The sequence below is a fragment of the Salvia hispanica genome, chromosome 4 (genome assembly GCF_029641045.1).
Source record: "Salvia hispanica isolate PSC_SH4W2 chromosome 4, Shi_PSC_v1, whole genome shotgun sequence".
NCBI classification, from domain to species: Eukaryota; Viridiplantae; Streptophyta; class Magnoliopsida; order Lamiales; family Lamiaceae; genus Salvia; species Salvia hispanica.
This window is the reverse complement of record NC_142695.1, coordinates 42,685,239-42,697,281: the sequence shown is the minus strand read 5'-3', so window position 1 is coordinate 42,697,281 and position 12,043 is coordinate 42,685,239. Positions and strand designations below refer to the sequence as shown.

General features: G+C 43.5%; 1 protein-coding gene across 1 annotated transcript; it reads left to right on the top strand.

The window, feature by feature from the left end:
* The first annotated feature begins 879 nt into the window (after positions 1–879).
* On the top strand, positions 880–9,095 carry LOC148928694 (uncharacterized). The gene is made up of 2 exons (XM_089056119.1): positions 880–6,953; positions 8,401–9,095. Exon 1 carries the CDS (start codon positions 5,258–5,260, stop codon positions 6,797–6,799), a length of 1,542 nt encoding a protein of 513 aa, XP_088912245.1. The 5' UTR covers positions 880–5,257; the 3' UTR covers positions 6,800–6,953; positions 8,401–9,095.
* The last annotated feature ends 2,948 nt before the right edge of the window (positions 9,096–12,043 follow it).

Sequence of the window (12,043 nt, the reverse complement as noted above, 5' to 3'; positions counted from 1 at the left end):
CACAAATGCGGTTAAGCGGGCGAAGCCGTTTCCATATCGAGGGGAAGCAAAGAAGAAGAAGAAGGATGATACAGAGGACCTCATGGAGATTTTTACCAAGCTGAAAATCAACCTGCCCTTCTTGCAAGCCCTGAAGATGCCCTCCTTTAGCAAGTTCATCAAGGAATTCATAGCAGGGAAGACCAAGCCGGACGGGAAGATTGTGATCGGGGAGAACGTGTCTGCTGTGATACAAAAGAGAAGGATGCCTTCGAAATGCACAGACCCAGGTATGTTCACATTACCCATTTCTCTAGGGGATATCAAAGTTGAGCATGCTATGTGTGATCTAGGGGCGTCTATAAATGTTTTACCGCTTTCAATCTACAAGAAACGGACATGGGTTAGGATGGTCGCCACTAAGGTGGTAATCCAGTTAGCAGATAGAACTTGCATCTGTCCTGAAGGTGTGTTAGAAAATGTCATAGTCAAGGTGCATGATTTTCTATACCCTGCTGATTTCTATGTTATCAAAATGAATGATTATGAGTCTGCTGAGTCTAGCGGCGTGCTTTTAGGGAGAACATTCTTGCGCACCGCTAAGACCATTATCGATGTCTTCGATGGAAAAATTTGTTTGGATTATAATGGGGAAAAATATACATTTAGTATAGATGAGGGAATGAAAAGACCATTGGATGTTGAGAATTTGTATGCTATAGATGTTATTAACCCCTTGGTCCAAGAATATCTTGAGATGGAATTGATACAGGAACAGATTGACAACTCGGAGTTGAGCCATTTAATCGACAGAGAAGTTGTAGGGTGGTGTGCAGCAATGAACACAACGGAATTGACAGACGAGGATCAGCTCACGTGGCCATTCTGGAGAATTCTCTTGGGTCTGGGAAGGAAACATTACCTGAAATTGCAGAAAAAAATTCCTTGCCCCAGGAAACGAAGGACACAAAGAAGGAACTGAAGACACTTCCACCAGGCCTAAAGTATGTTTACTTGGTAAAGAATGAGGCATTCCCAGTGATAGTCAACAGTAACTTGACTGAGGAGCAGGAGAAGGAATTGTAGGGAGTGATCAGACGGAATAAGAAAGCAATATGGTGGACCCTCTCGGACTTAGTGGGAATCAGCCCTGATCTCTGTATACACCACATCCGTCTGGAAGAAGGTGCGAAGGCTCACCGAGACGCACAACGGAAACTGAATCCGAACATGCGAGATGAAGTTCTGAAAGAGGTGTTGAAATTGCTCTCTCTAGGGATCATCTACTCTATTCCGGACAGTGAGTGGGTCAGTCATGTCCATATGGTGCCCAAAAAGTCTGGAATACAGGTTCTCAAGAATGATAAGAACGAATTGGTGCCCACTGGGATGGTGACGGGGTGGAGGATGCGCATCGACTACAGGAAACTGAATGAGGCCACAAAGAAGGATCACTTCCCCCTACCTTTCATTGATCAGATGTTAGAAAGATTGGCTGGAAAAAAGTATTTTTGCTTCTTTGATGGATACAGTGGCTATTTTCAGATCTACGTTAACCCAGAGGACCAAGGGAAAACCACATTCACATGCTCTTTCGGTACGTATGCATACCGAAGAATGCCGTTTGGATTGTGTAATGCACCAGGTACGTTCCAGCGGTGTATGATAAGTATTTTTTCGGATTTGCTTGAAGTATGCATTGAGATATTCATGGATGATTTTACCGTATATGGGAATTCGTTCGACACTTGTTTGGCCAGCCACTTCATGGTGACTGAAGGTATTGTCCTGGGTCATGTGGTTTCTGAAAGAGGAATACAGGTGGACAAGGCAAAGGTAGAAGTGATATCAAAATTACCTTACCCCACGAACCAAAAAGAAGTTAGAGGTTTCCTGGGTCACGCGGGATTTCGCGAAAATCGCGCAACCACTCACTCATTTGTTGCACAACGATGTGGATTTCGTCCTTGACGAAGGATGCAAGAAAGATTTTCAGTTGCTCAAAGACAGACTTGTGTCAGCACCAATAATCAGGGCGCCAGACTGGAATCACCCTTTTGAGATAATGTGCAATGCGAGTGATTTCGCTGTGGGAGCTGTCCTAGGGCAGAAGATTGACGGAAAGAGTTATGTGATCTTCTATGCATCCAAGACTCTAAATCAAGCTCAGAAGAACTATGATACCACGGAGAAGGAAATGTTGGCTGTCGTTTACTCGTTCAAAAAAATCCGACCTTATCTTCTTGGGACGAGGGTTATAGTCTTCACAGATCACGAAGCAATAAAGTACTTGCTGGCTAAGAAAGAGTCTAAGCCGAGGTTAATCCGTTGGGTGCTGCTTTTGCAAGAGTTTGATTGGAAAGTGAGAGACAAAAGAGGAAAGGAGAATCGAGTAGCCGATCACTTGAGCAGAATTCATCAAGGGGAAACGGAAGAGGCCATACCAGAGGCTTTTCCTGAAGAGCATTTGTATTATCTAGGGGATTTTCCTGGACGGATCAGTTGGGAAGCAGTTTTGGCATTAACCGGTCTAGGAGAATCCGACAAGGGAAAGCGAACACTGAACGCGCAACCATGGTTTGCTGACTTAGAAAACTACTTGGTCACGGGATAGGTTCCAAGTTAAAACGAAGTTTCCCGGGCCCAGAGGATGAAAATTAAAAGCGAAGCCAAACATTACTTTTGGGACGACCCTTACTTATGGAAGATATGTTTGGATCAAGTGATTAGACGTTGCATTCCCGAATGGGAACAAAGAGATGTGCTAATTCATTGCCACACCTTGGCGTGTGGAGGTCACTTTGGACCAAGGAAGACAGCAAGGAAAGTATTGGACAGCGGTTTTTACTGGCCGACACTTAATAAAGATGCCTTTGAGTTTTGTCAGTGTTGCGAGAGATGCCAACAGACAGGGGGAATTTCAAGGAGGGACGAGATGCCTCAGGTCCCGGTGATTGTGTGTGAAATTTTCGACGTGTGGGGAATGGACTTCATGGGACCATTTCCATCATCCTGTGGGAACACATATATATTGGTTGCAGTAGACTATGTGTCTAAATGGATAGAAGCTAAGCCACCACGACATGTGAATCGAAGGAGGTGGCAAAATTTCTGAAGGCCAATATCTTCAACAGATATGGAGTTCTTCGAGCCATTGCCTCAGATCAAGGAACACATTTCTGTAATCGCACCATCGAGGCTCTGATGAAGAAATATGGTGTTCACCATAGGGTATCTACCCCATACCACCCTTAGTCTAACGGCCAAGCAGAAATTTCTAATCGCGAGATCAAGGCAATATTGGAGAAGACAGTTAATCCGTCAAGGAAAGACTGGAGTAAGAGGAACGGCGATGCATTATGGGCCTACAGAACTGCTTTCAAGACGCCTATCGGAATGTCACCTTATAGGCTTGTGTTTGGCAAAATGTGCCACTTGCCCGTGGGTATCGAGCACAAGGCGTACTGGGCAGTAAAGGAGATGAGTATGAAACATTCGGCTTGTGAGGAAGAAAGAAAGTTACAGTTACAAGAACTGGAGGAACTGAGGCTGGAGTCTTATGAGTCTTCCATGTGGTATAAGGAAAGGACAAAATTATGGCATTACAAGAATCTCCGGGTCAAGGAACTTCATGTGGGACAGAAGGTGCTCCTTTTTCAATCCCGGCTCAAGCTGATGCCAGTGAAGTTGAAGTCTAAGTGGATCGGTCCATATACCATTGTCGGCCTCCGTGCAAATGGAGCAGTGGAGATCCAGGGAAGTGCATCTAACTCTGTCCCTTTTCTTGTTAATGGTCATAGAGTGAAAGTCTATATGGATAATTCTGAGCTGTGTGTAGTGGAGGAAGTGCCACTACGCGCACTTTCTATTATCACCTAGACAGACGAGGAGGTATTCTCGATGAAATCCTGGGTCAGGTAAATTGGTTGACATTTTTGAATATATACACTGAACCAGGGAATCTCGGGAATACTCAAAAGAAGTTTGTAAATAGTTTAAGTGTTTTTCAAACAAAGGAAAATCCAAAAAAATGTATATACAATTTTTAATCATCCAAAATATTTTCGAAGCACCAGACTCCGAAGGAAGACCAATGCCTTATTTTCTAACCTCGACCTAGGAGTTTGGCGTCTAAAATTTTTTTTAAGTATAGGGTCATGGTCAGGGAAGTCAGCTAGGGAAGGAGAGCCTGGAGGAAGAAGTCAAGGAGGGATGGAGATAATTTGAATTTCAAAATTGCCGATATTTATGGGAGGTGTACGGTTGCTTACATCACGCCTGCAACCGCACCATCTTTTCACCAGAAAAGGCTAACCAGCATTTCTCTCTCCAATAATCCCAATCGACGAAAACTGCATTTCCTCTTCCTTCTCTCTACTTTGTTTCTCTCTCAAGAACACAAACTCTAACCAATTTCGACCAAGTTTCTCTTTGATTTCAGATTTACAGTAATGGATCCAACTCAGGCCACCCAAAGTTCGTAGCCGGCGGTGTACGACGCGTTTCTGATGGCAGAATTGTTACGCTCTGTTCTCCACCAGTTTGATGGCGTCCGCGGCGGCCGTACCATCACCGACGATCCCAGAGGATTCGGCGGCGCAACTTGCAGTTCCCCAAGTAGAAAGGCCTCAAGATTCAACCAGGGTACCGGACTCTGGTTCTCAACAAGCGGAAACCGCTTCACTGGAGGCGGATAAAGAAGAGGCGAAGAATGAACTGCCGGATGATGGTGAGCAGAACGACAGCAAAACGGAGGTGGAGACCGAAAGACAAGGTAATAGAAACCCTAACTCTGAGGGTGAAGAAGTTGTCGAGGGGGAAACCCCTATTCATGAGAAAGTTGTTGAGGGGGAAACCCCTGTTCACGAGAAAGTTGCTGAGGGGGAAACCCCTGTTTTGGTAGAAGTTGTTGAGGGGGAAACCCCTGTTCGAGAGTTGATGAATGAGGGGGAAACCCCTATGGAGGCTGGGGATGAAACCCCAAAGGATTTCAGGGGTGAGACCCCTGAACCCATGGAGGAGGGGGTGACCCCAAGTGATGTTAGGGGGGAAACCCCTGTGTATATTGAGGGGGCGACCCCGATGGTGGATGATGTGGGGAAAACCCCGGGAAAACTTGTGGAAGAGACAGATCTATACACTACTGGAGTACCGGAGCCCGTTGAGGAAGGGCTAAATCTGATTGTGGACCTGGTTGACGACCAGGAAGAAGAGGCACCCCGGGTGGACGAACGAGCAGAGAGGAGAAGGGCCAGGCAAAGTCTGCTTGACGAAGTAGATGACATGGTCTATTCCGAGAAGGAGGAGATCCCTGCCCGAGGGACGGAAGCGGAAGTGGCAGAGGAGAGTCGCCTGGTCAGGGAAAGGGCGAGAAAAGGAAAAGCAGCTGCGACCGGGTCAACACGGTCGAGGAAAGCTCCCTCCGTCAAGGAGGTTGAGGAGACTCTTTCCCCAAGCTCCCTCTGCCGAGGAACAAGACAAGCCTACTCCTGGGTCCGATTCCGAGCTGGGAGAATCTGAAGAGAAGTTTATCCAGGGACGCCCGGAGGTGTGGCTGACTAAGGAACTGCTGGAGTCGATGAGGCGTTTCGACGATCAAAAACGAGCCACAGCGTACAAAGAGAGATGCAGTGCAGGAAAAATGGCTAAGTCTGGCAAGCAGTACAGTCCCAAGGAGCTTCGGATGATTGCATGCGATGAGGACTTCCACGCATGTATCTATTCAATCGGTTTCGAGTGGTTGCTAAAGCACAGCCAGGAGAAGGTGCCGGTGGACCTAGCACGGGAGTTTTTCTCAACATTCCGATTAAAGAACACCTCTGACCTCGACGCGGACTCCATAACATTCAGGCTTTTCAATGAAGAACACGAGATGAGCATCCGGGAATGGTCTTTGAAGATGGGGTTGTTTACCCAGGCTGAGGATGATGAAGAAATATGGAACGAGAGGATGATCGGCGTGCCGAAGAATACGCCAGGTTTCAAGGTACAAGCGGCATGGGAACTAATCACTCACTCAAAGGCAGGGGCATTCAAGTCAAGCTACTCCAAGGCTTCTCACATCGAGGAAAGAATCCTCTGTCATGCTCAGACATTTATCAGCTACAACTTAATGGGAACTGCAAATTCAGCTCTGACGACAACCGACCTTTATTTCACTTGGTGCATGGCAAAGGGCGTTAAAGTGCATCTAGGCTATTGGCTGGCTCAAGCATGTCATCAAATGACCAGCAACCCTGCTCAACATATGTATACCTGCCACCTCCTAGGCGCCTACCTCCAGCGGAACATTGAAATGAAGATGGCCAAAACCGTTCCTCTGGTCGTAATGTGCGAACCCCCAAAAGTTTTCAGCGTTGAGTACTTTTTCAACAAGAGGTTACTCCAAGCTCACGGCAAACAAACCTTCTTCTACACGGTAGGAGACAAGGTGAAGGCGGAGGCTAAGGAGGCTGCGGAGGCTATGCCGAGTGAAGAGGTCGAGGAGCTGAGAAAGGATGTCCAGGATGTGAGGAGAGAAATGCGGGTGATGAGGAAAGAAATAGTGAAAGAACTTGGTGGAATAAGGAAAGAATTGAACGGGAGCCGTGAAGAGGTGAAGACCCTGCGGGGCAATATTGCGGACTTGGCGGTGAAGTCCGCCAAACAGAACGAGCGGATGACGGAGGTTGTGGACCTTGTAATGAAGATATTGAAATGGTTGGAGAAGACACTCCCCTTGACCCAGTCGAAGGCAACTCCTGGGTCCAACAGCGAGGTCAAGCAACCAGGCCAGAGCAGTCTAAGCCAGTGTCAATTCTATCCAGATCGAAGTCCATGATGTTGAAAAAACCAGAGTCTGATGAACCAAAGGAAGAGGAGAAAGAGCCAAAGATGCCGGCAAAAAAGAAAGTGAAGATGACCCGACCCGGAATCCCACCCCAATCTGGCTCTCGAGGGAGCTAGACCCAGAAGTGAATCACCCCCATGACCAAGTAACTTCTAATTTCTGCTTTCAGTTATTTTGTTTGTCTTTGTGTCTGTCGGTGTCTTGTTTGTTATTTACTATAAGTATTTGTCTTCTTCCACTTAGCCCAATGCTTGGTCTAAGTGTAAGAAGTTCATATTTTCTGTTTTGTTGTGTCTTCTCCCACTTAGCCCGTTGCTCGGTCTAAGTGTGAGAAGTTTATCTGTTTTGTTTTATTTTTGCCTTCTCCCACTTAGCCCGATGCTCGGTCTAAGTGTGAGAAGTTTTTATTTGTATAAATTGTTTATTGTGTGTTGAATTGACTACCCTTTCCCCCCTTCACGACGATGGCTTGGGGACAAGCTTGAGTGAAGTGGGAGGGGGAGGGGAGTCAATGCGTGTAGTTGTCAGCATGTTATGAGTCGTTAAGTCTAGGTTTTATTTGCGTCGCATGAGCTGGTGAATATAATATGGCATGATCTCCTTAGTGAAAGTAATTGAAGATAGGATGTATTTCAACTTAGAAGCTTTTTCCGTTAATAAGCCAAGTCAATCTGGACGAAGTGAGAACGATAGAGGATGCCTTAGCTTACTTAGTTGTGAAGCCCCACTATAAGAGTGAGTTATAAGCCTTAAATAACTTTGAGCTAACACATGTAAAGGGGCCGTCACTGAATGCTTAGGGAGAAGAGTCATGACGGAGAAAAAAAAGGGGGAATTGGGTTATGAAGGTATAAGCTGGACGAAGTCCAGGTAAAGGAGTTATAAGCTGGACGAAGTCCAGAGGAGAGAAGAGGGAAATGGAGGAATAAGCTGGACAAAGTCCAGAGAAAAAAATGCTGAAAAAAAATAAATAAATAAAATAGAAAGGAGGTATAATCTGGACGAAGTCCAGAGGGAATATGTCTAAGGGCAGGAAACAATAGTAACCTGACCCAGTAAAAAAAGGGGAGAAAGAAGTATAAAAGGAGAAAACTCTCATAACCCGACGCTTCAGTGGTATGGCAATAACTTATGAGAGAAACGATCCTAACATCCCTGGTGAGGAATGAGTGATCGAGTGAATCCAACAACTGGGGAAGTAAAAGGCTATCTTGACGAACTGACAGATTGATTAGGTAGAGGAAGGGAAGGGGCTAATTTGGAGAAGTGCAGCCTGTTGAATTGACCTTAATCTTGTAGGCACGGTTGCCTAAAATTTAAGCTAGTTCATGCATATGTGTCTATGTGTTTTTATTTTTAAGTGTTTGTTATTTGTGCATTAGTTGCGTCTAGGTCTAGGAGTCTGTTTAGAGTCTAAGGAGTCGGTCAGGGGAAAACCGTGCTTTGAAATTCGCCTTATTCTTTTTCTTGTCTTTATACTTGTGGACAAGTATGGTTTAAGTGTGAGCAGTTTGATAAGGCTAATTTCATGCATCGGTTATGTGGTGAGAAAACACTTTATTTTGCTGGGTCTAACGCAATTTTTAAGCCAGATGTGTGAAGAAGACGCTAGATCCAAGGAAAGCTGGAGACAATGGACTAGCAGAGGAAAATGAAGGAAAGTGAGCAGAACTGAAGGGAAAAGAATGGCTAGAAGAAGGAAGTCAATAGCTGAGGGCAACAAAGACTATTCATACCTCGCTGGACCCACTTCAACGCCTATAAATAAAGGATCATGCATCACACGCCGGATATAGGATTTTTGCTCTTAGCTCACACACTCTCACACACACTTGGAAAATGGGAATTCTGGGATAGCTTAGGGTTTTCTAAGGGGTTCATCTTCGGCGAAAGTCAGTGTAACACCGTCCTCTCGGAGGGCAAAGAAACAATCTACTTTTCATTCAGCTTTTCGCACTTTTATTCCGTCGAACTTCATTGTTTTGGAAGTCGATTTGGTTGTTGCTATTTATCGGTTATCTATGCATTTAGTTTTTGTTATGTTGGTGTTATCTTGTGTTGATTTATGATTCTGGGTTTTCGTTTGAAGTTTTATTTCGGCAGCTAAATGTTAATCTCTGTTTTGGATAATTATGTGCTTGATCTGGGGAAGAGGTTGTGGATCTGAATTGTTGTTGTTGATCGGTGGTTGTTTGTTGAATCTGAAGCTATGGATATACTTTTGGTCGGAGTTTGTGTCGGATGCTTGGATCCGGAGTGGATTTAGCATCCGAGGTTGGATCTGAACAGGGGAATCAAGTTGTGCATGGATTTTGAACTCTTTTGCTCTCTTTTCAATTCACTCCGTCTAGTAGCCGTAGATCTGCTTAGATTTTGATTGTTCTTCGTTAAATTGCTTTAAATCCAGTCTGCTTCATTTCCAATTTAAGTTCCATCTCTGTTTTTACTGAAATTTTTATGCAAATCGATTGGAGAAGATGATGTTGCTGTTAGTTAGTACTTTACTTAGTTGTTTTCCAGCTTTTTGTCCGTACTTTACCTTTTCAGCAAATGGTCCCCACCGTCAGTTTATTTCCCAGGTCTAGGTAATTTAGGAATAGTTTCTTAGATCTAGTGAATGTCTCGTTTCCAATTTACATGCATGATTTCTGTTCTGCCTGAAGGTGCTGGCAGCGGAAGCGTGCGAGAATAAATCAATCACATAATAATTAGATCTATTTAGCAGATTATTTAGACAAAAGCTATTCGCGTAATTATCACATGTATCATGCTCATAACTTGAATCAATCATGCTTTAAGAATATTGAAACCTAAAACATGCTTTTCTACGGAGCAGAAAAATACCTAATTAATTCTCCAAAGAATTGAAGATGGCTAGCTTCTTCTCCACGTGATGCTTTGAGTACTAAACCACAAATCTTCTCTCTGGTTCCCGAACTGTATCCCAATATCAGTGTGGGCTGATCTTACTAGAATACTAGGACTTAAATAAAGAAGACAGAAGAAATCCTTTTCGGAATAGGAGAGGAATTCGAAAATCTCCTCAGCTGGAGAAGGGATTTTCGAAAATTACAATGATGAGAAATTGTTGTTTTCTGTCTCTTTTATTCTCCTATTTATATTAAGTTCCTTTTGGGCCCAGACAGGGATTTATGGAAGGTTTTGGATATGGGCTCATCCAATTTACTTTTTACTAATTAAATTGAACTCACAATTTAATATAAGTTATAATTGGAATATTACGAGCAGCCACTACAGAAGTAATATTGAACTCTCCCCATCCAAATCCGAAATTACAAGTAATCCGGGTTTCCGTTTAACTTTCATTTCCCGTGCTTAAGATTAAAATGTCCATTAATTAATTAATGTCTGCTATTGACTTAATTAATTAACTTCTTATTAATTCCAAGAGTGGACTTAGCATGAAACGCTTATTTATTATTCATAGAGTAATCACACTCCAACTAGCTAGGTTCCGAATAATAAAACCTCGTTTCGCGCTCCTCTTGAGGACATTATCAAGCGAGACTCAGCTCGCGCACGATTTAATATAATAGCAATCCTAGCACCGCTAGATATCGATCACCACTGCCCAATATATCAGGATAATTGGGTTACGAAAAACCTGCACCATTTGATAAGTCAAAGCAGTGCATAATCAATACCGTATGCTCAATGCTAACCTACATTGATTAAGAAATAAATATTTATCAAGACCTCGCCTTTCAGTAGATAGCCTAAGGCAAGTCTTGCTGTTAGATCCGTTCAGTGCTATACCACACCAATGTCATCTTATTTCAGTAAGGCTTAGAAATATGCGGACTGACATTGCAACCTTTCTCGATGGGTAGTCAAATTCCATCTAGGTTGTGAAATTTATCTTTTTCTTTGTTTAGAACTGACCGTGTTACCTTAAAGTGGACGACGCCCACAACCGGTCTACTAAAACAAAGACTTAGACTTTGTTAAGTTAACTTATACATTTAAAAATGCATTAACATCCATTAAATGTAAAACATAACAACATTATGACAAAAATAATCTGTTTTATTTATTGGAAAATAAAATAAGAGTTTTACAGTATTCAATCACTCGAAACGTGATTTCTAGTATACAAACTCTAACAATCTCCCACTTATACTCAAAACACTTTCGAGTATACAAAAAAATGTGCTAACGTCTAAAATCTCCCACTTATACTGAAAGCGGATTGAGGTCTTGAATTAGTCGAACTCCCATTCCTTCAACATGGCTTTCATACGGCTTTACCGCTAGTGCCTTCGTGAAAGGATCTGCCAGGTTGTTCTCTGACTCAATCTTGACCACTTGTATGTCTCCTCTCTGCACTATATCTCGAATGATATGATATTTCCTCTCTATGTGCTTGCTCGCTTTATGAGCTCGTGGTTCCCTCGAATTTGCCACAGCACTAGAATTATCGCAATAAATGGTGATGCTCTTGGGCATGTTCGTAACCACACCTAAGTCCAGAAGGAAGTTCTTAAGCCAAACAGCCTCTTTTGCAGCCTCCGAAGTGGCCACATATTCGGCTTCCATGGTAGAGTCTGCAATGCATTTCTGTTTTACACTCTTCCAAATTACAGCTCCACCTCCTAAGGTAAACACATATCCGGAAGTTGATTTCCTCGAATCTACATCAGATTGAAAGTCTGAATCTGTATATCCTAAAGGACAGAGCTCGGCTGCATTGTAAACTAGAACATAGTCCTTAGTCCGATTAAGGTACTTGAGTATGTTCTTTACGGCAGTCCAATGTCCTTGGCTGGGATTTGATTGATATCTTGCCACCATGCCAACAGCAAAGCAGATATCGGGTCTAGTACAAAGCATAGCATACATGAGACTACCAATTGCCAAGGCATATGGTATTCTTCTCATCTCTGCTATCTCAGATGCTGTCTTAGGACACATCTCTTGAGATAAATGGATGTCATGTCTAAAAGGAAGAAAACCTTTCTTGGCATCTTGCATGCTAAAGCGTCTAAGTACTGTTTCGATGTAAGATTCTTGGGATAAGCACAACATTCTCTTACCTCGGTTCCTAAGAACCTTGATACCGAGAATGTGTCCCGCATCACCCATATCTTTCATCTCGAACTGGCTAGACAACCAAGTTCGCACTGATGACAACATCTTTTTATTGTTTCCAATTAGAAGAATGTCATCTACATACAAAACTAAGAACACAACATTTTCCTTTTCAACCTTCTTATA

What these genes read in the sequence shown, in the direction of transcription:
- LOC148928694 (XM_089056119.1), top strand. Translation starts at nt 5,258, where the DNA reads ATGACATGGTCTATTCCGAGAAGGAGGAGATCCCTGCCCGAGGGACGG.